Consider the following 27,456-nt stretch of genomic DNA (forward strand, 5'->3'; position numbering starts at 1 on the left):
CTCTTCCCTGATAGACAGCACTGGATTAATCACGACCCAGATAAGTTATTAGGGGGAAACACAACGTGAAAATAACTAATAACTACTCATTTGGTAGCTTTATTGCCAGGGCTGGTGCTGAACTTGGTTTTCTATGTGAAGCCTCCATTGCTCCCCCTGAGATCTGATCAGATTCCCAATAATTAGAGGCAGACACTTTGACATTATAAACATTCTTTTCTTTCTTAGGTACATGCTCCTGGTACGAAGCGGATAAAGTTAGATACTCCAGAGGAGATTGAAAAGTGGAGAGAAGAGAGAAGAAAGTGAGTAAGAATTCAGAATGGGTTAAGTCTTTTGCTGTTAAGGCTGGGAATTTCAGATTGATGAGTTTGCTGGACTTTATGCCTCACACATTTTTAGAACCTAGGAAATTTGATCCTAGAGAAATAGGAATGGTAACTAACTGAATAAAATAGCAGTCTGAAGGTTTGGGAGACAGGATCCATAAACATTATTATAACTGGTTACTATTCTTTATTTCTTAGATTTGTGAAGGGGGTGTGTGTGTGACTTAATGAACTTTTGTTTTATTATTTCTATTACTAGTAGTAATATTAGTACTTCTGCTACATTTTAGACCATTTTTAAGTTTAGAGTGATATTTCATCACAATCACTTACTAGGTGAGTAATATGAGTATTCTTGCCTCCATTTTATAGGTAAAAAAGCCAGAAGTTTCAGTAAGATTCCCCAAAGTGCTAACTTGGATCAGAGCATGTGCTCATATTTAAATCTGATTCCTTGCTCATCATTTTTCTTATTATGAAAGGATGTCTTTCTTCTTATAAGATAATTAAATATGTCTATCATCCTATGGTACTTTTTATGTGTTTATAAGATAATGAAATACATTGCTCTTGTGGATTGCAAAGAATACTAGACTAGGAGTTAGAAACTTGGGAGCTAGTTTTGACTATAGGTAGTGTTGTGATCCCAGGCAAATGATTTTTGTCCAGGAAATGGGGAGGGGTGTAATGGGGTGATTAGATTAGATAATATTAGATGTCATCTTTAATTCTGTTGGTCTTTGTCTTAATCTATATAGACATTATCGTAATGGGATTTTTCTAGTGTGTAATGCCTTAAATTTTCCTCCCATGCTTTTAAAAATATAAATTCTAAACCAATATTGTCCTTGGCTTCCATCTCTCTTTTCTTGTCAAAGAGGTATTTGTTGTCATTTTGTTCATTTTGGGGTTTCTTGTCTTCTTATATATATAGTGATTACTTTGTATCAGTTTAAAGTCTGTAGGAAATGTTGATAATCTCTTTTGCTGTCTTTCCTTATCTGTTTTCTATTCTCTGGGATCATAACTTATTGAAATAAGTCAGGTTGAAGCTCCTATATTTGTATTTTAACAAGAAAGAAAAGAAAAAGAAAAGCACTTCATCAAAACTAACCTGTCTATTTACCAAACCTGATAGAATATGCAATCTGATCTCTTTTCCACATTCTCTCACTGTAGTCTGCTTTGCATTGATGTCACTTTTAAAATGCAGCTCTCTTCAGGGTGATCTTTTTGTTTATTTTCATCATAACTACAGCAAAGTGAGATGCCCTTGATGTTTGTTGCCTTTGGGCAAAAAGGAAACCAACTTTGCTAGCTTTTTAAATTTGTCTCTTAGGAAAATTTGGGAGCCATTTTTCCATTTCACTGCAACTTTGTTCTATATCCTAGTTTCATTTATAGTGAGAATATCAATGTTAGTGTGCTTCAATTTTTATAAGTATATGCTTATCAATAATAATATTTGGGCAAAGATCACCCATTTTTATTAATAATAGCTAGTATTTATGATTTAAGTGATTAAATTACAACTTAAGTGATTTATGGTTTGCAAAGTACTTTAAAGATTTTTAGATCTTGTGATTTTCACAACAATGTTATGAACTAGATGTTCTTACCTCCATTTTATAGAGAAGGAAACTGAGGCTTAAAGAAGTTAAGGGACTTGCTCAAGATCATGTCACTTAGTAAGTTATTAATATATCTTTTTTTTTTCCTTTTGGGAGGCATTTGGGGTTAAGTGACTTTCCTGGGGTCACACAGCTAAGAAGTGTTAAGTGTCTGAGGCTGGATTTGAACTCAAGTCCTTCTGACTCCAGGGTGATGCTCTATCCACTGTGCCATCTAGCTGCTCCTACTTAGTTAAGTTATTGAGGAAGATTTTGAACTTAATATTTCCTGAGCAATCTATCCATTATGACACTTTGATGTCACAATTAGCTAATTTGTTGATAGATGGTTTAAAAATTATGGATGCCTTTTGCTGCCTTCCTACCATCATTAAAATAGCAAAACTAAAACAAGACGGCCACAGAAAGCAAAGGGCCATTTTATTTATTCATTTGATTATATAAGAAAGCATGAAACAAGAAATTCATCTCTGAGGGGCCATCCCGACTAGTGATGGAATTGATAGAACTTGCCCAAGCTTGCATACTCCCATAAGTAAGCATTCAATAATCTTGGTCATTCATTCCATGAGGCAGAATTTTGTGAAAGCAATGGGAAAATGAAGCTCCAGATACTTGACATGAGATCCTGTGAAGCTAGGTCACCCCAAGAGCACTTTCTTGTTTCATTCATGAAACATGAAATGAGAACAGCAAACAAAAAAAAATGCAGCAATTCTGGCAAAATTTCTGTAGCAAAATTTCATCTTTGAATAACAGTGGAAGGACCAGGTATGAGTCTCAGTCCTTGATGTGCTCTGTAAAGAGATGGGAATGCCCCCCTCCCTCCCCCCCCCAAAAAAAAATGAAGACTGGAACATTAATTAGAACTGACCAAGGACACAAAGAATATAGTTTTGTGGGGAGTAGAGGAGGTTGACATGATTTTTAAAGTTTTCCCAAAAAAGGAGATGAAGATGATCTCAGGAACTACCAACCTGTATACCTATTTTATTACTTCTGTAAAGATTTTATGAGGATAAATTATATATGTGTTAAGAGTATCCTTGGTAAAAATGTGGCATGTAAAACTAATGATGAGACACAATCTGCTCACTTTTGAGAGATAAAAGCCATGGAGAACAGGAGGAGACAGATAATTCTGAATATAGTCAGTGGAGATATATTTTTCTTGATTATATGTCTGTAATAAAGTTTACCCTCACCTTTTGCTCTCTGTGGAAGATGGGGTTGAGGATAGAAAAAGCAGATTTTTACTATGTATACAGACACGTGTATGTGTCTGTAGATTTCTGTATATTTAATAGATCTCTAGGCTGAGTATAGAATATAGAGAAAGTACATATGGTATATAAAGTATATAGAATATGGAGTGCATATGATACAGAATATATTATATATATTTATATTTATATACAATACCATGCATATCACATATATACATATCATGTATATTATATATATATATATATATATATATATATATATATATATATATATATATATATATATGTGTGTGTGTGTGTGTGTGTGTGTGTGTGTGTGAGGTGTGATTGTTGAAGGAAGTAGTCCAAAGAAGTAAGAATTTTGGGAATATGTGTTCATAGACATAAAAGGCTGGGGAACTGAGCTGAGTTAGTGATGTAAATGGGTCTCTAGGTTGTGCAGTGGAAAAAGTCTGGAATGCCCGAGTTCACAATCTGCCCACAGATACTTATTAGCTGTGTGACACTTAAGTGTTAAGTGGCAAGTACTTAAATGTGCCTCAGTTTCTATATGCTATGTGTGCTGCCAAAATGTAATATTATTCTCTAAAATATAATGTTCTCTGGGAGTAGGTTTCTTGGGGTGTTTCTGGGACCAGTCTTCCTTTTAGTTCAGTATAATCACCCCAAATGCAGCGAGGAATTAAAGTCACAATCCTTTATTGTCTCCTTCCTTGGGCCCAGTTAGCTTTCTTAGAGGCCTATCTCTCTCCTTGGTTCCAAGAGCTCCTGCCGCAAATCCTTTGCCTCTGCCAGCTTCAGCCTCCAGCCAGCACAAAGGTGGAAGATGGAATGAATCTGTCTCCACCTCCGAGAATGGGCTTATGTCTTAGTGGGCTTGTCCTTTAGTGGGCTCCTCCTTATATATGCTCTCTTAAAGGTATGAATCGTGTGGAACTCTAATAAGTACTAAGTACATTAGTGAACCAGAGAACTGTTAAGTACCATGCTAAATTAGATAATTATTGTCTCTATCAATTCCACTCACTTAGTACCTCATGACAAACCATTCCAGTTGGTCTTCCTGGAAAACCCTAAATATAATCACCAAGAGTTGGACACAAATGAAAATGACTGAACAACAACAACAGATAACAGACAATACTGAAGGCTCTTGTGGCACCTTAACCAGTTCAGGCACTGCTTCTCTGTATCTGAAAATTATAAGCAAAACAAAACAATAGATCTAAGGGGAAGAGAAACAGTATCAGCCAGAGTCTTAATCAGATCTTTTGTGAAACTAACCTGGCTTCCATGCCACCTCTTGAAATTGCTTTTGGTTTTTCTCTGGTTTAGTTAATGTGATAAAATCAAAATTGTTGGTTAAAGTATCGTTGTAGAGCTCTGGGAGTAAAGTGAATTAGTTATTTTCACTTGGAAAAACTTAATTGTTAAACTTAATTCAGGCCAACAAATACATTAATGCTTTAGGGCCATCAATCAGTAAGCCAATTTATTTAAATAAATAGGTCACTTATTAGCAAAGAGAGGGTTTGGGTTTTGAGTGAAGAAGTCACAAGCATTAAATTTCTAAATAGGAAGGAGGCAGTTTGTCTATGGTGAATTGATGGAAATGATGGAATTTTTGAAATGTTTTCATTTGACTCACTTTTGTTTGTTTCTGAATATTGTTCTTCCACCCTTCCCCACCCTACCATGAGCTTTATATAAAGATTTTAAATGAAAGACAAAAAATCAGAGCTACAATAACAGCTGCCATGTTTTGGATTGTGTATACAAAATATACACAGAATCTTATACTCTTTTACTTCTACAGTGAACAGAAAGACTTTTGTTCATCTCTTTTCAACAGCCAAGTTGAGACACTGTAATGATCCATTTATTACCTCTGTAGAGTTTTACAATTTAGGTTTTCTAGTTATTGGATATATTGTTTTCCTGGTTCTCTCTGCATAAATGCTTATTTGTTCCTTTCTGTGTTTGTTTGAATTTTTTACTGCAATTGTTCCTTAAAATGCAGTATTACTCCATTAGTTAGGTATCACATTTTATTTAGCTAAAATGGTGGGGTTTTAAGAGCTGCTACCAGGAAAGAAGGAAGAGCTACTGACCAACTGGACCATTAGGCATGTGCAGGGAAAGTGTCTCCTAGAAAGAAGCTCAATAATGGAAATAAAATGATGGATAAAGAGCATGAGAAAATGAGGTCTAGTGAATCTGGTGGAAATCCTTGAAGCACCATCACTATCAGCATCATAATAGTCATTCATTTTTATAAACTGTTCCCAAAGTCTTAATCTCATATTAAGCTTCAAAGCTTAAACCTGCACTAATGGAAATGTCCTATATCATTTGTAAATTTATGGAATAGTCACTCCCCCTGGAGTTGTTGAGCTACTACATGATCCATAAAGATCCATGTGGGTCATGCACATATTAACTTAGAAATCCATATAATAACATTATTTATATTTGATCACATTTTTACTTAATTGTTAAATATTTCCCAATTGCCACAGGCACTTCTGTCTTAAAACAGTATTCGAGGTTGGAAGGAGGTGTGGGCAGGAGCTGAAGGACAGAAATTTCTTTTAACTACAGTTCTGCAGTTATTTTCCCCATTGGTTGTCCAGCGTTCAGAAGAAAGAGATGATGAAATAAGACAAATTAAGGGTCCTCTTGCTAGGGGGGGAAAAACTTTTTGCTTGCTGATTCTTATGTTTCATTGAATAGGAACCCTTGTAGGTCTCTGTCCAAGTTTTGGAGGATGCATGGAGAGATAGTAAAGGAGCAATAATGTAGATGCAGAAGCCACCTTCCTTTAGAGACTGGGGGTTCTTACTTAACCTGTTTTGTGGCAAGGATCTCCTTGATGGTCTGATGAAGCCTCTTGTGGTACCTTAACACCTTATCCTTTCTCAGGATAATAATTCTAAATGCAAAAAATCTAGGATTACAAAAGAAACCAATTATTTTGAAAATCATAGATCAAAATATTCCAAAAAAGCAAGTTCATAGATATTAGTTAAGGATCCCTACTTGAGAGAAATTGGAAATGTCCAGGATACCTAGCCCCTTCCCACCACAATAGTTTGCTCCATGAACTTGGGAGCAGATAGAGAGGGAAACACTCCCTTCTTATTGAAAAGTCAGTGATCCGAACTGATGCTGAGTGAAATGAGCAGGACCAGGAGATCATTATATACTTCAACAACAATACTAGATGATGACTAGTCCTGATGGATCAGGCCCTCCTCAGCAACAAGATCAACCAAATCATTTCTAATGGAGCAGTAATGAACTGAACTAACTATACCCAGAAAAAGAACTCTGGGAGATGACTAAAAACCATTACATTGAATTCCCAGTCCCTATATTTATGCACACCTGCATCTTTGATTTCCTTCACAAGCTAATTGTACAATAATTCAGAGTCTGATTCTTTTTGTACAGCAAAATAATGTTTTGGTCATGTATACTTATTGTGTATCTAAGTTATATTTTAATATATTTAACATCTACTGGTCATCCTGCCATCTAGGGGAGGGGGTGGGGGGGGGGTAAGAGGTGAAAAATTGGAACAAGAGGTTTGGCAATTGTTAATGCTGTAAAGTTACCCATGTATATATCCTGTAAATTAAAGGCTATTAAATAAAAAAAAAAAAAAAAAAAAAAGAAAAGTCAGTGATCATCAGGGAAACTATTGTGATAAAACTATATGTGGAGCATTTGTGCCTATCTTCCTCACCCTTCCGCTATTCTTTTTCCTTGTCTTGATTTGATTTCACCTTTGCACTCCTGTCACTGCCACTCCTGGTGCAGTCCCATATCGCCTCATGCTTGAACTACACTGCAGTAGTCCGCTGGGGGTCTGCAGCCTCTAACCTCTCCCTACCCCTGTCCATCATCCAATTCAGCCTCCATTCTTCCTAGAGAGGAGATCTGATCATGATTCTATCCTTCCCACTCCCTCCCAGTGACTTCCTATTGCTTCCAGAATCTAATGTAGAATGCTCAGTTTGGCATACAAAGCCCTTCATAGCTGAATAACCTCCTATCTTTCTAGGGTTCTTATACCTTCCTCCCTAACACACACTTTTCCCTCTAGTGACACTGACCTCCTGGCTGTGTCTAACAAGATCCTCCATCTCTCGGCTCTGGGCATTTTCTCTGTTTGGAATACTCATTATGTTTAAGGCTTTCCCCAACTTCCTCTAAGATCCAGTTAAAATTTCATCCCCTAAGAGTTTTTCCTAATCTCTCTTAATTTTAGTGCCTTCCTTGTCTTGATTTGTTCCTGCTTGTCTATATATGTGTTTGTATGTTGCTTCAGCTCATTAGATTGCTGCAAGCTCCCCAAGGGCAGGAACTGTCTTTTGCATTTTTTATACCCCCTAGGGCTTAGTGACAAGATTTTGTGATGATCAAATAGGATAAACTTGGCATAGCATTTTCTCCTTTTTTGTTGTTTGCTTATTTGTAATGTCTGGGCTAGCTCTCTGGTGGGCCTTGGGGTCAGCCCAAGGCCTTGGGTTTAGTAGGGGAGTGAAGTGAAGGAGGCAGGAGTGCAGACACGTGGCTGGTCAAAGATGGAGTCTGGACTCTGGAGTCTGGAGCCTGAAGTCTTCTCTGTGGCTGAGATCACTGAGGCCCAGAAATACCCAGTACAGTCACATCACTACCTCACACAGAGCATGTCCAACCACACTTGAGCATGTGCCAACTTGTCAGGAGAGCCATCACATCACCATATTACCATAAGTATATGTACTTGACTAGAGTGAATAAATCAATAGCTAGAGAATTATTATCTCATCAACTGTACACCTTTTCAGAGTTCCAGTCCTCTACACTTTTTATTCTATCTCATATTTTTTTTTTCCCTTTTGATTTTATTTTTTATTTTTTGCTCGGCATGACAAATTACACACATTTAACCTATATCAGATTGTTTGCTGTCTTGGCGGGGATGAAGGGGTGGGAAAGAAAGGGAGAAAAATCTGGCACACAAGATTTTGAGAAGGTGAATGTTGAAAACTGTCTTTGCATGTATTTGGAAAAATACCATTAAAAAAAAAAAAGAATTCTTTCCATAGCCATAGTTATGAAAGATACCTCTATGATTTTAATGTAACTTTTCATATTTAAATCAAATCTCCTTTTTAAACTTATGCGATATGGTATCCTGTTGTAAACTTTCTTTTTACCACACTACTTTCCATTATGCCTAGAAAATATTTCTAGCAAATTTCTTGTCATATAGGAAGTTCTCCAACAAACTTTCCTTCCTTTTTCCTCTTTCTCACTTTATCTCCCCCTTCCTGCCTCCCTCCTTTCTTTCTTTTTTTTTTTTTTTAAAGAAAGTGAAAGAAATTATATTTAAATTTGTACTCAGTAGCATTTTTCATCATGAGTCCTTGGAATTGTCTTGGATTGCCTGATAGCTCAGAGTAACTTAAGTTTTTCACAATTGATTATTGTGCATGGTAATATAACTGATGTGATGTACAATGATTTTCTGGTTTTACTCCCTTCATTCTGCAACAATTCATATAGACCTTCCCACGTTTTTCTAGAATCGTCACCCTTGTCATTTCTTACAACGTGATAGTATTTCATCACAATCATATACCACAATTTGTTCAGCCATTCCTCAATGAATGAATACAATTTACAATTCTTTTTATTAGAAAAAATTACTGTAAAGAATTTTTTCTTACTTCATTTTCTGTGGTACCTTTTGATAAAATACAGTTTTCCAAATTATCTCTTTTAATTAGGTCCATTTTTGCTTTTGCTTCATCTGAGATTATGCTTGTTGCCTCTGCTCCAAGTTATATTCTTGGTTTTATTAAGTTATAATTTAAGATACAAAAATTGAGTCATTATATAATAATAACACTCATAATATTTTCCTCATACCTTTGTGCAATCTTTTTAATAACCTCAATTCAGTTAAACAGCAAACATTTGTTAAGTGACTTTTCTATACACAAGGAACACTAGGAAAATATGTAATTTAGATAAAATAAAATCCTTGCCCGTCAGGAACTTATACTATAACATGATTGAAAAATCACAAAGCAATATCTTAGAGCATGAAAGGAGAAGAAAGTTGTTATTGAGGGGGTGATGGATGGAGATGTGGAAAGTCTCCTAAAAGATAGTGTTTGAGATGACCTTTAAGGATGGCTGGATATTTCACAAGAAAGAGGGAAACAAGAGAATATCATACCTAGTATCAGTCACACTCGTGATACTCTTGAAGATGTTCTCTTTCTTCATGTATGTGTCTTTATCATCTCAATTAGAGGCCAATTCCAACCAATCTTACATGTCTCTGTGTCCTTTGCAGCCCTGTATCTAGGCCCTACAGTCTTATTGAATAGTAGACACTCAAGGCTGTTAGTCTAAGTTTAGAAAATATTTTCATTATTGGTCTGTTTGAATTTGTAACTGAGATAAGTTATAACTTATTGGAGACTTTTATCTAAGAGTAAGAGTTGTCAGTTTCCCCCTTTTAATGTATGATTTGCTGTGTTCAATAGCATAACTAATAGTACTTCTGCCACTTTGGAAAAAACACAAATTCTCATTGTATGAGACAATCACCTAAAAGTCACATGAAGCCGCTGCTTTCATTTCTTAATGCAGACTTTGCCCCCTTGTGGTTTTGTGCAACAAGTGCTCATTCACTTAGTCAGTGGGTTTGTTCCGTCTTCTGGGTGGGTACAAATTGGAGGAAAGGTCGTCATGAACCTGGGCAGTAAGTTGGTAGGGGTCTTGTTAAGGACTGTGGTTAGAAGTTGGGGTGCTGAGGGGACAGGCTTGTGAGAAGGGCTTAAGCCTTGACTCAAAGGAGGATTGAGAGCCAGAAGAGGATTTTAAAGATTGCAAACTCCAGCATTTTATAGATCAGTAAATTGAAACCCATGGGAATTTAAACTGGGGGTCTTTGGCTCCAGTGTTGTCCTTTCCCAAATGTCTTCCTTACTAGAGAAAGGAGTCTGACTTGGACCTTGCCACAGAAAACTCAGAATATGAGGTGATCTGGCCATGAAATAGTGTTGTGACTGTCAGAATTAAGATTAGTGTCCAGTGTTCTGGTATATTTACCAGCAATTTGCTCATGTGTTGGATTCATTTCAATTTAATTAAAAGGCGACCCCAAGGTTGCAAGACTGAGGCTTGAAGGCCATTGCTGGAAACTAGAAATGGGTGTTTTGGGAAAGGATGATGGTATAGGCTCAAATATAATTTATACTTGTTGATAAATTGTTTTGTCTTCAGTCATTTTTTTTTTTTAATCAGTTCAAATAAATTGTGTTAGCTCTTCCAGGACAAGAATAAAAGTGTCTCTTCTTTCTTTTTTCTTTTTCTCTTTCCTCCTTAAGCCCTCCCAAGCAAGACCTCAGCCTGTGTTCTGCACCTAGTAGGGACCAATTAGATATGGATTCCCTAAGTATTCATCTAAAACACTAAAGTTTCTTAGGAGAAAAAAATTTAAACTTATCTTCACTTAGGATTTCTAAATACCAGAACTAGTTACCAAGGTAAGTTATAGATTTTTTCTTCCCTTGAGGTCCTTAAAAACCAAATAGTTATACATCTGATTCCTGAGGAGGTCTTCATAATATATTCATCATCAGTCATTTCCATAGCAGTTAACTATTGACATTCCCAGATGTTCTTATATGATTTCCTCATACATGTGTTTGCTATAATTTTTTGGAGGATTGCTTCAAATTGCTTGATTTTTCTCAAAAAAATAAGTTTATAATTTCCTTAGTATAAATTTCTATATTAGTTTTTTTTTGTTTTTTGTTTTTTGTTTTTTTGGTAAAACCATATTTTTTATTTCTTAGTCTCAACCCCTCTTAATTATTTTTAAATGGCAATTGTCCTTTAAAATGAAGTAATTTTACAGTCTTCAATCACTAATTCTTTTTTAATTGTACCTGGACTTATATTGAAGTCACCAAATGTCAGGATTCACATTGGAAGGTCTTGTGAAATGTTTTGTAGATTTTTCTCTATATTTCACTACATCATAAAATAAAAACTTTAGAGCTTGAAAGGAGCCCTAGAAATGCTCTTTCCCAACTTAATTATTTTACAGATGAGAAGATTGAGTCCCAGAGTGGTTCTGTGACTTGCCAGATGGTTATCCAATATTGAGTCACAGAGCCAGAATATGAACCTGAGGTTCAGATCTCATGTGCTCAAAGCTTTCATCATCTTCATATCAGAAGATGAAGAATCTCCCTTTCCCTTCATATCACATTTACAGTTCTTCCTAAAGTTTTGATGTTCTTACTTACGCTTAGAAGACATATTGAATCAAGCTGGCTGTGTTAAAAATTGTCTAAATTATTCAGAAAAAATTTTAGAGTGTAAGGTAAAGGAAATTTTTTTCAAAGATTCATTTTGTAAATTACTTCTTTAGCTGAATTAAAGGTAAGTAAAGGAGGTCTACTGTGTTTAATTGAAAGCTAATTTTAGAATTAATTTCTAGTGTCCAAAGACAATGTTTGTTTTTTTCCCCTTTAGTGGCATTTTTGGAATTGCTTAGAAAGGCATGGCTTTTCAAATGTCTCTCTCTGTCTCTCTCTGTGTATGTAGATGACTTAATTGCTTAGAAAAGCTTAGAAAGGCTTGGCTTTTCAAATATGTTTGTCTCTGTGTGTATGTGTATGTATATATATATATGTAGATGACTTTTCCATGCTTTGGCCTAAGCAAAAAAGGTAGTAGAACTTTGTGGTTAAAGTGAGATTAAAAGGAGAAAAACAACTCTGGAGTCCACTAGGTGGTGTAGTTACATGTTTCTTTTAGTTAACTTTCGTTATGAGAGAATTCTGTTTAATGCCATATCTTGAAAATTTGGAATGCCAACAAGGCAAAGACAGAAAGAGGGAAATGCTTGAGAGGAAGGAATGAGCAGCTTCTTTAGGATGCCTCTGACTCTTTCCTTGGTATTGTACATCTACAGCTGGAAGGAACTTTGAAGGTGAAGGGATCCGGCCCCTTCTTTTTACAATGAAGAAAAGAGGCCCAGAAGGGCTAAGAAAAAAGGTTACCCAGGAAGCAGGTTGGCTCCTGGTCCAGCTTTCATAGATGCGTCCAGGGAGTCCCCGATGTGGGCATTTCATCCTTGTGTTCTTGAGTCTGACGTGGCACTTTGAAAGCATTTCTTTATACATTCAGAGGCGTGATTCCCATTAACCCTGTTTAGCCTCGGCAGGCTTGCAGAAGGCCTCCTGTCCAGTTGGAGGGCCCCCAGAAGCTCGCTTGTAGCCAGTCCTGTTCTGAACAAGAGTGACTTCTCCAGGATCCTCTTGCCGGTTTGCAGGCCTCTGCTCACCTGGTTTTGGTGAAGTTTTGCTCTCCTCTGTCTCCTCTTGATGGGCTTCAATTTGCCTCTCGCATCTTGTCCCATTTTGTTCTCTACTCTGTGCCAAGCAGAGCCAATCTGACTGCTTTGCTCCTCCCTAAAACTTGAAGGACAGCCCCCTGTCCCCTGAGTCTTTTCTTCATGTCTCCAGGTCCAGCATTCCTCCCTTCATCAGATCATCTTCTTGGAGCATGTTCTTCAGAGCCCTCATCCTCCCGCTGGCCTCTGGACAGGCCCGATTGGCTCTTAAAGCTGACCGGTGTTCCCTATGCAATCCGACTGGGGGATGCATAGCCCCTTGTGCTAATCCTTCTGTACCCTGGGACAACATTGACCTTTTAGACTGCTGGGTCGTTCTCTTGATGCATAGTGAGCTTGCAGTCCGCTGGAAGCTCCAGATCTTTTCTCACTCTTAACTATGAAATCTGAACTATTCACCTTTCTCCTGTAGTGAGCAGATTGAAAAGATCTTTTTTGAAACCTTGGTTTAAGCAAAATGAAATGACACGATGACATGGCAGTATAAGGCTTTTCCCTTTCTTTGTGTTCCCACTGCTTAGCACAGTGCCTTAACACCACAGTAGGTGCTTAAAAACCAATGCCTGAACACAGCCATTGTCACAGTCAGATTTGGGGTGCCTAATTAGGGCTGTTCTGCCTAAGGGAAGAAACTTTTGCAGATTTTGATCTTAAATAATTGTAGGAACAAGGAATAAATTATTTTCCTTGGTATTCTCTGGATTTGTTATTCCAAGTGTACTTCAGGAACTTGAACTGTATCCTGTATCAAAGAGTCCTACTGTTTAAGAGGGTGGGCTTTTCCTTCTTCTCACAGCTCCTGCTTCCTGGAGGGTGGAGGTAAAAAGCATTAGGTATTTTATGTTGGTAGGGTGGGTTCCAGATTGTTTGTAAGAGCATAGCATACTTCAGAGACAGTTAAAATAATGCTTGAATTTTTGTCTTTGTAACTAAATGGAATACTTCTTGTTTCCCCTCTTGAGGTGGCTTTGTTTTCTAGTACCTTCACTTTCCCTATTTATTTCTAATTTAATATCCCTCATTTGGGCAAATAAGAAGAGGATAAAACTTGGAGGAATATATAAACTCATTTCCCAGATTCCTCTAATTAATTAATTAGACTCTTAGGACTGTGAAAGGGACTTTGTGAGGTCATCTCACACGATTATACTGAAATTCTGCTGTGAAAAGGATCTTAAAAATTTCCAGAGAAGGAGAATTCTCTATTCTCTCTCTTCTCACGCATACTTAGCTGAGTTTTTTCTTAATGCTGTCATGGAAGCCCTATTTATTTATCATTTTCTCATTGAAGTTTTTGTCCATTATCATCATTTGCCAACAGCTGATATTGATGTGTACTGGAATATTTTCTCTATATTGGAGAGAGGTAGTGTCAGTCGGCATTTATTAAGTGCCCCTTGTGTGCTGGCCACTGCTATGTGCTGGGAATATAAGAAATAGCAAAAGAAGGTTCCTGGTCTAACAGGGGAGGCAGCCTGCCAGCAATACAAACAAGAGATACACAGATAAGGATATCAGCCGAATAAAGGAGGATTGGAAGAGTTTTCCTGCAGCAGGGAAGCTGGGAGGACAAGAAAAGGAGGAAGATTATTCTGGGCAGGGATGACAGCCAGAGAAAATGCCTAAACTTAGGAGATAGAGGATCTAGTGCGGGGAGCAGCTGGATAGCAAGTGTCATTGAATCCCAGAGTATGGGCCGGGCCGTAGGTATGAGAGGTGGGAGGCAGCCTAAAGGCCACTGGATTTGGAACTCGAGACCCTGGCTTCAAATCCCACCAAATTCAAGTAGCTATAGACAAACCACTTAGCATTTTGCCTTTGTTTTCTCTATAAAATGAGGAGGTCAATTTGGATAGTTTTTACAAACCAACCATTATGGCAAAGAATTGGAAACTGAGTGGGTGCCCATCAGTTGGGGAATGACTAAATAAGTTATGATATATAAATGTTTCAGAGAGTCCTGGAGAGACTTGTATGAACTGATGCTGAGTGAAATGAGCAGAACCAAGAGAACACTATACAGAGCAACAGTAAGATTGTGGGATGATCAGTTAGGATAGACTTAACTACAGCAAGGCAATGATCCAAGACAATAATAATAAACATGCTGTCTGCATTCAGAGAAAGAACTATGAAGACTTAATGCAAATCAAAGCATATTTCCCCTTTTTTTTTCTTTCTTGCGGTTTTCCCTTTTGTTCTGATTCTTTTGCAACATGATTCAGGTGGAAATAGTTTAACCTGTATCAGATTACTACCTGTCTTGGGGATTAAAAGAAGGGGGTGTGTGTGAAGAAGAGGGAGAGACAAGTTTGGAACTCATTTTATAAAAGTGAATGTTAAAAACTACTTGTAATTGGCAAAAATAAAATACTGTTGAATAGGAGGGAAATAACCAATCCATTCCTGTTCTAAATTGTTAATCCTGTGATCTTCATGTAAAAGGCACAGATAGCAAGTGGCCTACAGAGACTGGATGCACATAATTAGACGATCACAGTGGTTCCTTTCATGTGGATAAGGGACTTTTAGGAATGGACATGAGAGGCTAAGTATGTTTCTAGATGGGCAGTAAGATGAGTAGCCTTGGATATGTGGGTGTAGACAAAGTGGGGTCAAAGGAAAGCTATCATCCTACCTTATCAAGTTCTTCTGCAGTTTGTCTTAAAATGGAGAACAGCCAGTAACCATCTTCTCTTTAAGTCTCTTTGTTGTTACCTTGCAAACTTTCTTTTCACCAGCTGGATATTTGTAGTTCTTGTAGTCTTTCTTTATGGATCTGCTCTGGATCCTCTGCGTTTTTCACATTCCGCTCTAGTTCAGGGGAACAGAACCAGGCCCTGCCTCTCACTATTCTGTGTAAATGTTTAGTTCACATTGAACTAGGCAATAAAGGGTTCCTGTTATCAAGTGCTATAAGCCCTGCTTTAAGCTTCTTGGACTTTGGTTCTGAAACCTGTGTTTCTTCTGTTGGAGAAATCAGCAAATTTTAGTTTTTGTAATTCAGCAACTCAAGATTAACCTCCATGTGGGACTGTCTTTTTCTGTAAGATCTAAGTAGAAGAAAGTGGGGATGGGAAGGTGAGCATTGGAGATATGCTGTTTACAGTAAAAAGTCTTTGAAAATTGGAGAATGTCAGTGGGCTTTTTGAGGGATTAATACCCAAGAAGAAGAAGTAAGACTGCTTTCAATTGGACAGGGGTCAGGAAAGGAGGGCAGTCCTGTTCAGGAGAAGCATTTGCTAACTATGGCAAGATTGGCCCCTCTCCCAGTTAACACAGGCATCAGGCCCCGTACCATTCAGCTTCTTAATTCATAAGCTCATAGAGACCTTGACTTCTTGCTGCCCTCCAAACCCTGAACACTGGTGCCTTTGGCCAAAGCACAAGAAATTGAGATTTTATGTTAGCCCCAACTTGTAACTACAAGTACATTCTCCATATATGTACCATTACATGGCATAGCTGGGATCCATAATAATAGTAGTAAAGATTGTATTTCAGTTACCATGTGATAAATAGATTTCCTTCCTCCTTCCCACTCTCTCCTTCCCTCCTCTTCCTCTTTTCATCCCTCTCTCCTTTTCTCTTTTCTCCCTTCTTTCCTTATGCCTTCCCTTCCTTTCTCTCCCTCCCTCCCTATCTCCTCTCTTCCTTTCCTTCCTCCCTTCCTTCCTCTTGCTGGTATGAGAACCTGGCCTTATGTATGACATTGCTTCTATAAGAAACCATGTTTCAGGTTCCCGATATATTGACTTAAAAACCAGGTTGAAACACTATATAAGATGGTGTAAATTGTGAATTGCTGAAATCCTGCTTGTTTTTTAAAAGTCTCTGACTGTGTTATTGGCTGTTGAGCCTCTTATCTCTCCATTATGACCCCAGGAGCGTGTTCCCTTATTCTTGTTTTTAACCAGCCAGCTCGCTTGGGTGGCTGTGTGGTCCAGTAGCACTAGCATGGGATCTAATGAGAGGATCTGGGTTTGTATCCTGCTTCTAATCTTTCCTGCCTTTGGGACTTTTGGGATCAGTACCACTTAGCCTCTGTAGTTTTTTCCTTTGGAAAATGAAAGAATGAGATCAGGTGGTATCTGAGGTCCCTCTGGGCTCTTTGTAGTTCCCATCTTGCCTGTGTATAATTTTTTCCCCCTTACCCAGATAAGTCTCCCTAAATTTTCCTTATTGAAATATATTTATGGTAGTTGTTTCTGACCATTTTCCAATCATCAATACTATTCTTACTGTACCACTTTTTAAAAATAGCATTTTTTCCCCAATTATATGTCATGACAGTTTTAAAACATTCATTTTTACAAGATTTTTAAATTCTATATTTTTCTCCTACCTCACCTCTCTTTGTATTTAAAGATAATTTCGTGTAGATAATATATGTGTAGTCATGTAAAATTTATTTTCATAGTAATTACAGCTTTGAAAAGAAGAACTAGTATTCCACTTTTTAATCCTTTTTTCCTGGGTCTGAGCTACTATGTATTTTATTTAGATTTTTATCATTTGCAAAATTTAAAGAACCAATCAAAGAAGCAGACTGGAAATTAGTAAGCACTGACAGTGTACTAAATGATTTAGTTACAGTATGGAGAGTCAGAAAATCTCTACTTAGGAATTTTATTCTAACAGGGACAGCAAGTACATAAGACAATCATAAAATGAAAGTGAACACACATGCCAAGTAGTTAAATTCAAAGTAGTTTGGGAGGGAAATCATTACCTGTTGGGGGCACCAGAAAAGATTTCATGCAGAAGGTGGTGCTTGAGCTATCTACTTATCTATCTCTCACCCTATCAGTTATTACCTATCCATCTTTATCTGCCTATTACCTGTATCTATCATGTGTCCACATATCATTTGTCCATTTGTCTATCTGGTCTCCATATACCTGTCACACAACTTTATCTGTTATCCCAATCCATCTCTCGCTACCTATCTTTTTTTTTTCCTCACTTATCAATTTCTTTGCCTATATCTATGAATCATAGAGGTGATAATTATACCCATGGAAGTTGATAAGATTATTAATGGAGAATGTAGAGGAGGAGAAAAAAGTTAGGATGAGACCTTAGGGATCACTCAGTGAGGAGGTGTGAGATGGATGAGACCCAGTAAGTTAGGTAAATGGAGAACAAGCAGAGAGCAGTTTGGGGAAAACCCAAAGAGAACAGAGTTTGAAGAAGGAAAGAGTGGTCACCAGCGTCAGTTATGGCCAATAGGTAAAGATGGCTGAAAAAAAGGACTTGGGGGAAGACTGTCAGTAAGATATTGTTGCTGACTTAGGAGGGAGAGTGCTATTGGGAGTTATTGTAGAGAGTCGAGGAGAGAAAGTGAAGGTGACAAGTATATTTTTTCTGGGAGTTTAGTTGAGGAAGAGTGAGATAGGACAGTTGCTTTTGAAAGGATGGTTAGGTTTGGTGTAGGTAGGGAGAGAGTGGACTTTAGGGAAGGAACATGTTCAGAAGTTGGTTGCGTTCTTGTCAGACAACAAAAGGAGGAGGATATCAGGAGTAGGGGGTGGTTTGAGATGAAGAGAATGGAAGAAGAATGAGCTTATATCAAAAGGCCTTTTTTTATATGTAAAGTAATATGATAATTAAAATATACATATTAAATTAAAGATTGTACTTTTCTCTTTCATTATTCCAGTGCAAATATTAAACCAGAACCAGAAGCACCCCTTTAAAACCCTGCTTGTTAGGTCTGCCTTCGATTTCATACCTCTTTATTTTTTCTTTTTTTCTTTTTTTTTTTTAATTTTTATTTTTTTATTTATTTTTTTTATTTAATAGCCTTTTATTTACAGGATATATGCATGGGTAACTTTACAGCATTAACAATTGCCAAACCTCTTGTTACAATTTTTCACCTCTTACCCCCCTACCCCTCCCCTAGATGGCAGGATGACCAGTAGATGTTAAATACATTAAAATATAAATTAGATACACAATAAGTATACATGACCAAAACGTTATTTTGCTGTACAAAAAGAATCAGACTCTGAAATATTGTACAATTAGCTTGTGAAGGAAGTCAAAAATGCATGTGTGCATAAATATAGGGATTGGGAATTCAATGTAATAGTTTTTAGTCATCTCCCAGAGTTCTTTTTCTGGGCATAGCTGGTTCAGTTCATTACTGCTCCATTGGAAATGATTTGGTTGATCTCGTTGCTGAGGATGGCCTGGTCCATCAGAACTGGTCATCATATAGTATTGTTGTTGAAGTATATAATGATCTCCTGGTCCTGCTCATTTCACTCAGCATCAGTTTGTGTAAGTCTCTCCAGGCCTTTCGATTTCATACCTCTTTATTGATAACTCAGCGAATAATCAATCATGACCTCACCCACTTCATGGTTATATGCTCCTAGTCATATTTGTCCACTTTGACATGTATGGCATCAGAGGGATCCTCTCCCAAGTCAGTATCAATCTTATATTTTTTAGTATACTATGTCTGTCCTTTATCATGGAAGGTTAATTATTCTGGCAAGATTGATTCATAAATACTTTTCCCAACATTATTGCAGGTAAAGAAGTTAAACACAAATCCACAGTTTTTAGTTTCTCCTTCTTTTAGGAACTTGTTGAGAGTATTATGTAGAGAACACATACCTCTTGCTTTTCTTTTTTATCCATCTCTTAGAATATCTCAGCTAGGTGGTTCAGTGGATAGAGTACTGGACCTCGAGTCAACAAGACTCATCTTCCTGTGAGTTCAAATCCAGCCTCAGACATTTACTAATGGTGTGATCCTGAGAAAGTCGCTTAACCCTGTTTCCCTCAGTTTCCTCATTTGCAAAGTGAGCTGGAGAAGGAAATGGCAAATTATTTCAGGATTTTTGCCAAAAAAAAAAAAAAAAACCCTAAATGGGATCAGGCAGAGTTTGAGATAACTGAAAAGCAACTGAAGAATATTTCTGTAGAAGAAATAAAAAGCCTGGGGCTTAGTTGGCACTCTTTTATTTAAATAAATATTAATTAAGTGCAAAAAATATTTAGTGACTCAACTGTGTAGATTCTGAGAAACATTTTAGAAATAATTGGAATTCTTTTGCAGAAACTTTCCAACCCGAGCCAATATTGAAAAGAAGAAACTGTTACAGGAGGAGAAAGAGCAGCGGGGAGAAGTATTGACGACTACACAGTTTGGGTAAGTATTTTTCTAGTGAGTGCAGTTGCTTAATCCCTTCTATTTCCTTGTATTCCTTGTTACTTAATAGAATATATTTATAGATAGTAAGCGTAACCTTCATCGGTGCCAAAAGTTCTCTAGTCCTTTGCCAGTCAGTTTGTTATAACATCTTTCCTGAAACTACTGAGACTTTATTCTTAATTTGCTGTTTTAAAAAAAAAGTTTCTCATTGGCCTAGCCAATTCAGATAAATGACACTGAAATTGAACCCAGCTCTTCCTGAATCCAAAGCCTGCTCCCTGCTATGCTGCCTTTCATAAAATGATGTATGATTATTGTACCGGGTATTTTAAAGTGTATAAAGTGCTTCAGATCATCTCATTTGAGTGTCACAATGACCCTTAGAAGTGGGGGCTCTGCCATGTATGTGATTCCCATTTTACAGATGGAGACAGCAAAATCTAAAAAGGGCTTCCTTTAGGGCATTCCCTGTCATTAGATAAGTGTTGAGGATTTGAACTCATGTCTTCTTGTCTAAGTTCAGCACTACCCACTATACCAGACTACTTCTGTTCATATGCTAAATATTATAGGTCTAATATTGGAAATGTCCTTTGCAGGGGGGATGGAAATCTAGTTCAGTACCTCATTTTATAGGGAAATTTTGCTTAAGTAATAGGTAGTTGGGGGTACAATAGGTAGATCACTGGACCTGGCGTCAGGAAGATCTGAGTTCAAATGTGGCCTCTAGCACTTAACTAGCTAACTTCTTTCTGCCTCAGATTCCTGTAAAATGGGGAGCTACCTCCCAGGTTGTTGTGAGGATCAGATGAGGTCATGTTTCTGAAACATTTTACAGGCTTTAAAGTGCTGTGTAAGTCCCAGCTACTCTTAGTAGTGGTGGTGGTGGTACTAGTAGCTGTAGTAATAATAGTGGTGTTGGTAGAAGCACTGCTACTAGTGATGGTGGTGGTAGTGGTTGTTAGCAGTAGTACCAATAGCAGTAACTGCAGCAGTAGTGATAGTAGTAGTACCAGCAGGAGTAGTATTGCTCAGGGTCTCAGAGTAGGAAGGATTAGAAGTAGGAATTAACTCCAGTTGTCCTTCTTCAAATCCGACTTCTTTCAAGTGTGTTAACTGGGGCAAGTCATTTAACAATTCTTCAGATTCAGTTTCTTCTACTGTAAAATGTTCTAATATTGAATTTCAAAGTATGACTTTAAAAGGAAGACAGTGATGATAGATGTGCTTGCATATGTGCTGACAGGTCTTGGTACTTAGTGTGACAGTGTTAGCTATAAAGGATCATATTTTTAGCACCATAAACTCAGCCTGCATTTTCAACTGTTTGGGCTTTTTGATTAGCAAATTAGGGACAAAAAAAAATGAAGATTCTGTAGTTGGAGAATTTAGCAGTTTATTTGCTTAGCAATTTATTTACTGATAAATACGGTGGGATAAAATTCATCTTGTGCTTTTGTAGTTCTAATAGTGAATTGCATGTCACATTTAAGGAATATTAAGGTTTTAAGAAATTAAGAGTATTAACCATTTGGACATATAAGTCTTGACTTTAGAAAGAAATCAACAGTAATTTTGAATTCTTGATATTTATGCTTGCCTCTATCCCCTTTGTTTTCTATTACCTGCTCTTTCTAAGTCATGTAATGAGATTAATTCTCTAAGATATTAGAACATTTTACAGTAGAAGAAACTGAATCTGAAGAATTTTTAAATGACTTGCCCCAGTTAACACACTTGAAAGAAGTCGGATTTGAATCCTCTAAGATACCTGAGAAATCTGTCCTCACTCTTTTATGGTCACCCCTAAAAATGTAACTTCTTTTCTTTGATTTCCTAATACTGTCATAATAATCTTAAAGGTATTTACAGGGAGCCAGTCCTTTTGAAATAGTGTTCTCCTGAGACTTATTCGCTCCAATGGGATGGGAAAAAAGTGATCTTATGGTTGTTGGTTCCTTCCTCCCCCCCAAGGGGGGAGACTGCCAGAACTTTTGTCAGGAGTACTCAGTATTGTTGCCTGGAAGCATAATTAGAAGGGGATGAGCTGGCAAGGTAAATAGCCTCTTTGGAAAAATGTCTGGTAGACTTGAAAGAACGTAGAGTTTTCAGTCAGATGGTCTGAATTGGAATCTATTACTTATGACCAATTCTCACTCAGACTGTGGACTCAGGTTTTTTCCTCTATAAGATGAAGAGATTAAGCTGTTCACTTCTAAATCCCATTTTCATGCTGTCTGATTCTGGAAATCTGCTTTTCCTCTTTTTATATACTTTGTTTTAGAAGGTCAGTCTTTATAACTCCGTGGGTTTTAAGATGCAGATTCAAGCAGTTAGCCTTTTATTAGCTAACACCTTAATTCTAATATTTAGCATCTCATGGATTAGTGGACTGTCTGCTTAGAGCAAGAATAGGAGAGTGATCTGGATAGGTGGAGAGAATGTCAGGAGCTAGAAGATGGGGGAGGATGGTGGAGACAAACCAAGCTTTCACAGTTTACTAATCGGTAAGTCTTTGTTAAATGCCCAGAAAGTGCCAGGTACCATGCCAAGGAGGTAGTGAGGGTACAAAAAAAGGGAAAAGACAATCCCTGTCCCTGCCCTCAAGGAGCTCACAATCTACTGGGGGAGAGAATACATAAAAAAGAAGCATGGAGGGTAGGGGAAGGTGGGTTGCCTTGCACAGGAGTACAGTGAATTTCTGCAGCAGGTGAGAGGTGATGAGTTCAGATTTGGGCAAGCTCTTGGTGGTCACGTATCCAAGGGCAGGTGGCGCTGAGGAGCTGTGAGTTTCCGAGTTGATGTGATCTGGGTAGATCTGGATTTAGCCATGTAGCTCACAGCCACCTTTATGTGAAGTTCTGATCTCCATGTTAGATCTGGGGACGCAAAGCGGGTGGGGCCTGCACTAGACCAGCTGCACCTGGCTCATTCTGAGTCCTCTCTGAAGGCCTTGAAATTTGGTGGGCTTGGGACGAAGGTGGTGCCAGCTTTGGTCCAGCCTAGTGATGGCGTGTTCACCAAGGTGGGGACCACCCTGCCATTATGGCACAATCTGGACTGCTTGGTGACCCCAGGGTGAGTCAGAGCAGCCCTTTGGGGGGGACGAGCCCAGAGAAAGGACAGTCTTGCCCAGCTGAACCTGCGGGGTTGGTAGCCAGGGTCACACCCACCATTTGGCTGTCTTTATCCCAAAGGAATTCACAGTTCCTAGTAAGACCCTCCAGATGCAGGTCATCTCCCAGCCCTCCTGTGCAGCAGGGCCTTCCTGGGGACGTGCCTCCCAAGCAGATCCTTATTCAGCTTCTCTAGCTGCTATGGCTCTTCCAGGACCGGGAGCATCAGCTGGTCCCTGTGCCCCATGTGGTGACTCTGGATGTTCTCAGGGAGATGCCAGGCCTTGTTGATGGGCCCACCTCAGGACCTAGTCTTAGCTTGGGAAGCTGATGCATCCATTTGGGAACAGGGCCCTCCTTCTACTCTACTTATTTACAGGCACCTTCTCCCAAGGAAGGGAGCATATATTGCTGTTCTCTGAAGATGAGGAGTTACTGTAGCACTTTTTTGTGTCTGTTTGGGGTGCATAAAAGGATGGTTTATATCATGGAGTCAGATACTAATTAACTAATGTTAATCATGAGAGGTTCCTCATTGGATACATTTACAAAATTGCATAGCTATCCTCAGACCTTATGACAGTCACTTGTCATTTTTTTTATCATAGAAAATGTCTGTGATGGATCTTGGTTTAAAAAAAAAAAAAAAAAAGCTTGGGGTGTAACACTTTGTGACTTTATATTTACACATTCTTTGTTGGTTGGTTTTATTTGCTTGTTTTTGTAAACTAGATAGATTTTGTTTTTATGGGAAGTACATAGCAAGAGCCGTTCTATTTTTCACTAGACCCTAAAATTTCTAAGGACAGAGAATATTGTGTCATATCTATTTTTCCTATCTCCTGGCCCAGGATGTGCCTCTCATAGAGTAAACACTTCACATTTAGTGCATTGTATTTCACTGATCTGTCAATCACTCTCTTACCTGTACTTTAAAGTAACTCAAACGTTGTGAGATTGTCAGTGACCTCTCCACTTCTTCGGCTTTATTTTTTAAAACGTTAAATATTTTATTTTGTTTCCAGCTCTTATTTTCTTGAGATTAGTGTCCTTTTCATAATAAAATTCTATGCAGAGCACTAGGCTGAAGAGAAAAACTTTAGGTAAGATTAGGTCCCTGCCTTCAGGAGGGTTTGCATTCTTGTAGAGAGGGGGCATCAGACACTGCTTGGGTCTGACGCTCAGAATTACATTTCTACCTAAGAAATGTATTTTAGAGAGTTAAAAACAAAATACTTGTTACTAAAAGGTTCCACATTTTGTATCTAACAGAAAGATGCAGAGGAAGTGGAAACAGCATCCAAATGAAGAAGCCGGGAGGCATTCGTATGGGAGACACAGGAAGTGGCAGAAGTGGCAGAAATGGCACGGAGGCTGGAAAATGCCAGAAGCTGGTGAAAATAAGGCCCAAGAAGCATCTCCTGCAGCCTCTCCAGGCAGCTGTCGAGCAGAAGAGCCGCATGAAGTCCAGACAGAGATCTATCAGAAGGATCCTCTGAGTGTGCTGGCTGACAGTGAAGCTGGTGAGGTCCCAGGGAAATGTGGGGGGGACGTCAGCACTCTTCCCCCCATTTCTATCACTTTTGTCCAGTGTTTATGGTTCTTGCTGTACTGTGAGTCCATCACCCATCAGCAGGTGGGTTACCTGACTTAGGGTAGATCTCTGGAACTAGTCCTTGGTTATTGTATAAAGAATTATTTCCCCCACACTTCACTCCTCTCAGATCACATTTACCAAGGATCTCACAGAAGAATATGCCACAGCTGGTTCAGTCATTCCCCAGTTATTAGGCTCCCTCTTAGGTTCTGGCTCCTCTCTGTCTCCTCTTTTTTCCTCTCTGATTGACCACAGACAATCTGGTTTTGTAGAAAGGTGTAGTGAGTTTAGTTACTTGCTCGTTTTACAGATAAGAGGCCCAAGGAACAGAGAGGTTGGTCAGTTCTCTAGGTCACTCAGCTGTGAAGTCACTATGGCTGGAATTTGAATGTGCCAAATGCCAGGCAGACTGATGAGGCTCTTGCCTCAGATGGGGGCCCTTGAGATGTCCTCGTGCAGCCCTCTTTCCTAAATCTTCAGAGCAGGAGGAAGGTGTCAGGTGCTGTTGAAGATGTAAAAGTAAATAAAGATCCACTTCTGGAGCCAGAGGGATCTTAGAGAGGATTTATCCAGCACTTCACTTTGCAGATGCTGAGATGAAAAGTGACCAGTGTTGATCCAGACCCAGGCCGGGCCCTGTCTCATCCTTTCTGCTGCATCATGCACCTGACTGTCTTCCCTAAAACTGGCTTTCCCTTGCTGGCTTTTCCACCTAGCTTGTTGGGCTGGTAGACTGAATCGAGCTAGTTTTTGTTGCCCCATGACTACTTGGAAGACTATGCCTGGGTTGGCTCAGGAGCTTGGTCAAGTCCTCAAAAGCAAGGCACTGGGCAGAATGGGCTTCTTGACCCTTGGGTATGTCCTGACCTCCTATGAATTTGAATTTCGGGTCACCACTTACTGCCCAAGTGACCTTGGATAGGTCTGGTCTTACTTCTAGCCCTTAGATTATTTTCTATAAAATGAAAGCCCAGGTAATCTCTTGGTGCCCTTGCCAGCTCTAAATACTATAAAATCACTCTCTAAAGAGGAAGGTGTAAATCTGGGACACCTGGGAGAATTCTAGGAGATGGCTGACAGATTGAAGTTAACAATAATGAAAATCATAATAATTGTAGTAGTATCCTCTAGCATTTAGATAGGTTTGCAGAGTGCTTTGTATGTGTTACCTCATTTGATTTTCACAACAATTCAGGGAGGTGGGTTCTGTTATCTCCATTTTGCAGATAAGGAAACTGAGACCCAGAGGAAGGGACTTGCCCAATTGTACCACTCAAAAGTGTCTGAGGCAACATTTGAACTCTGATCTTCCCAACTCCAAACTATCCCTGTGCTTTGGCATCTTTGCCATCCAACAAAACTGTTTATTTGTGTTTATCTGAAGCTTGATCATGTGGGCAAGGCTCTTATTCTGGACTTCCTGAAACACTGGACACAGCTCGGAATCTGTCATCCTGTCATCTATGATTTGATAGGAGAGTCTTAAAAATATGGCTTTGTACTTCTGTTGGAATTTCTCCTTCCCATCATCTGTAGAAACATGTCATTTTGGTTTGAGTTGAGGAGTCCCCCTAGCTGTTCCCTGGTGGGTCTCCAAGGCCCTACTCATAGCTGCCTGGCTCCCTGTTCACCTAGTGGGAGTCTGGGGCCACATCCTGGCATAGAGAGCTCAGCAGGACTGAGATTGGTGCTGGTGACTGCAGGCCTGGGGATTCTGGGTTCCCAAGGACAGGCTGGCAGGCTGGGACAAGTACTCTAATTGGAGCCTCTGGTGGGTGCTGCCTGCATGCCTTTGGGCCCCTGAACCCTTCTAAACTGCAATCTCTTTGTTAATAAAGAAGAGGAGGCTGGGCTTCTAAGGAGGTCCTGTCCAGCCCTAGATCTGAAGGGGGCATAGTATTGGCCTGGAACTCAGGCAGACTCTTAGTACCTATGTGACCCCGGGAATGGTACTTAGCTTCATTATATTGCTCAGTTTTCTCTTGTATAAAGTGGGAATAGTAATAGCACCTATCTCATGGGATTGTTCTAAGGATCAAAGAAGTTAATTGGTGTAAAAGGGTGTAATGGCTGATCTGTTACTCTTAGTTTCTATTTGATGAAAGAGAATTGTTTGATTTGGTGGGAGAGCAGGCTGTGAAGAGGAAGGCCTATGGCGAGATAAGACTGGACAAGTTAACAACTAATCAGTAAAAGCATAATGTCAGGCACAGGAATGGTGATCATCTTTCTGTACTCTGCCAGAGGCAGATGTAGGTGAAAATGCAGGTACTTATTTTCAGGTGTCATATGCAGGGATCCTCAAACTTTTTAAATAGGGGACCAGTTCACTGTCCCTCAGACTGTTGGAGGGCCAGACTATAGTAAAAACAAAAACTTTGTTTTGTTTTGTGGGCCTTTAAATAAAAAACTTCATAGCCCTGGGTGAGGGGGATAAACATCCTCAGCTACTGCATCTGGCCTGCAGGCCGTAGTTTGAGGACCCCTGTAATCTAAGGTGTTGACAAATAGAAGGTAGCTATTGGGTTAGTGAGGAGAAGCAGAATTTCTAATAAAAATTTGTTGACTAATTTAAGGATATTTAGCCCAGAGAAGAGAAGAATTAAGGGAGACATACTTAGCTGTCTTTGTTTACTCACCTGTACAATGTGGAGTTTGGGCTGGAGGCTGATCTCTAGGGGCCCTGTCCCTCTAAATCCTAGAAAATCATTCTCTCTGAAAGGTGAGGTAAATTACAGTCAGTGCACCGTAGTGGATTGCAGGAGATTGCCAACAGATCTAAGAGTCTTAACCCTGATATTTGCAGAGCTGAGGGATTCAGCTTGCCCCACTTAGTTCCAGAGGGCAAAATTAAGGTCCAGGAGATGGAGGTCATAGGAAGGGCATATTTCAGACTCTATTAGTAAGAGCTTCCTAACAAGTGAAACTGACTTAAAAAGGAGTTGAGCTTTTT

General features: G+C 38.8%; 1 protein-coding gene across 2 annotated transcripts in view; it reads left to right on the top strand.

Moving 5' to 3' along the window:
- The window catches only part of NUFIP1 (nuclear FMR1 interacting protein 1), a 46,714-nt gene that overhangs the window by 7,621 nt on the left and 11,637 nt on the right, over positions 1 to 27,456 (top strand). For both annotated transcript variants that reach the window (XM_023500596.2, XM_003765869.4), the window contains 3 exons: positions 229 to 305; positions 19,695 to 19,787; positions 24,179 to 24,429. In XM_023500596.2, coding sequence (XP_023356364.1) covers positions 229 to 305; positions 19,695 to 19,787; positions 24,179 to 24,429 — 421 coding nt within the window. The remainder of the gene's footprint in view (positions 1 to 228; positions 306 to 19,694; positions 19,788 to 24,178; positions 24,430 to 27,456) is intronic.

Source organism: Sarcophilus harrisii, chromosome 3, assembly GCF_902635505.1.
Source record: "Sarcophilus harrisii chromosome 3, mSarHar1.11, whole genome shotgun sequence".
NCBI lineage: Eukaryota > Metazoa > Chordata > Mammalia > Dasyuromorphia > Dasyuridae > Sarcophilus > Sarcophilus harrisii.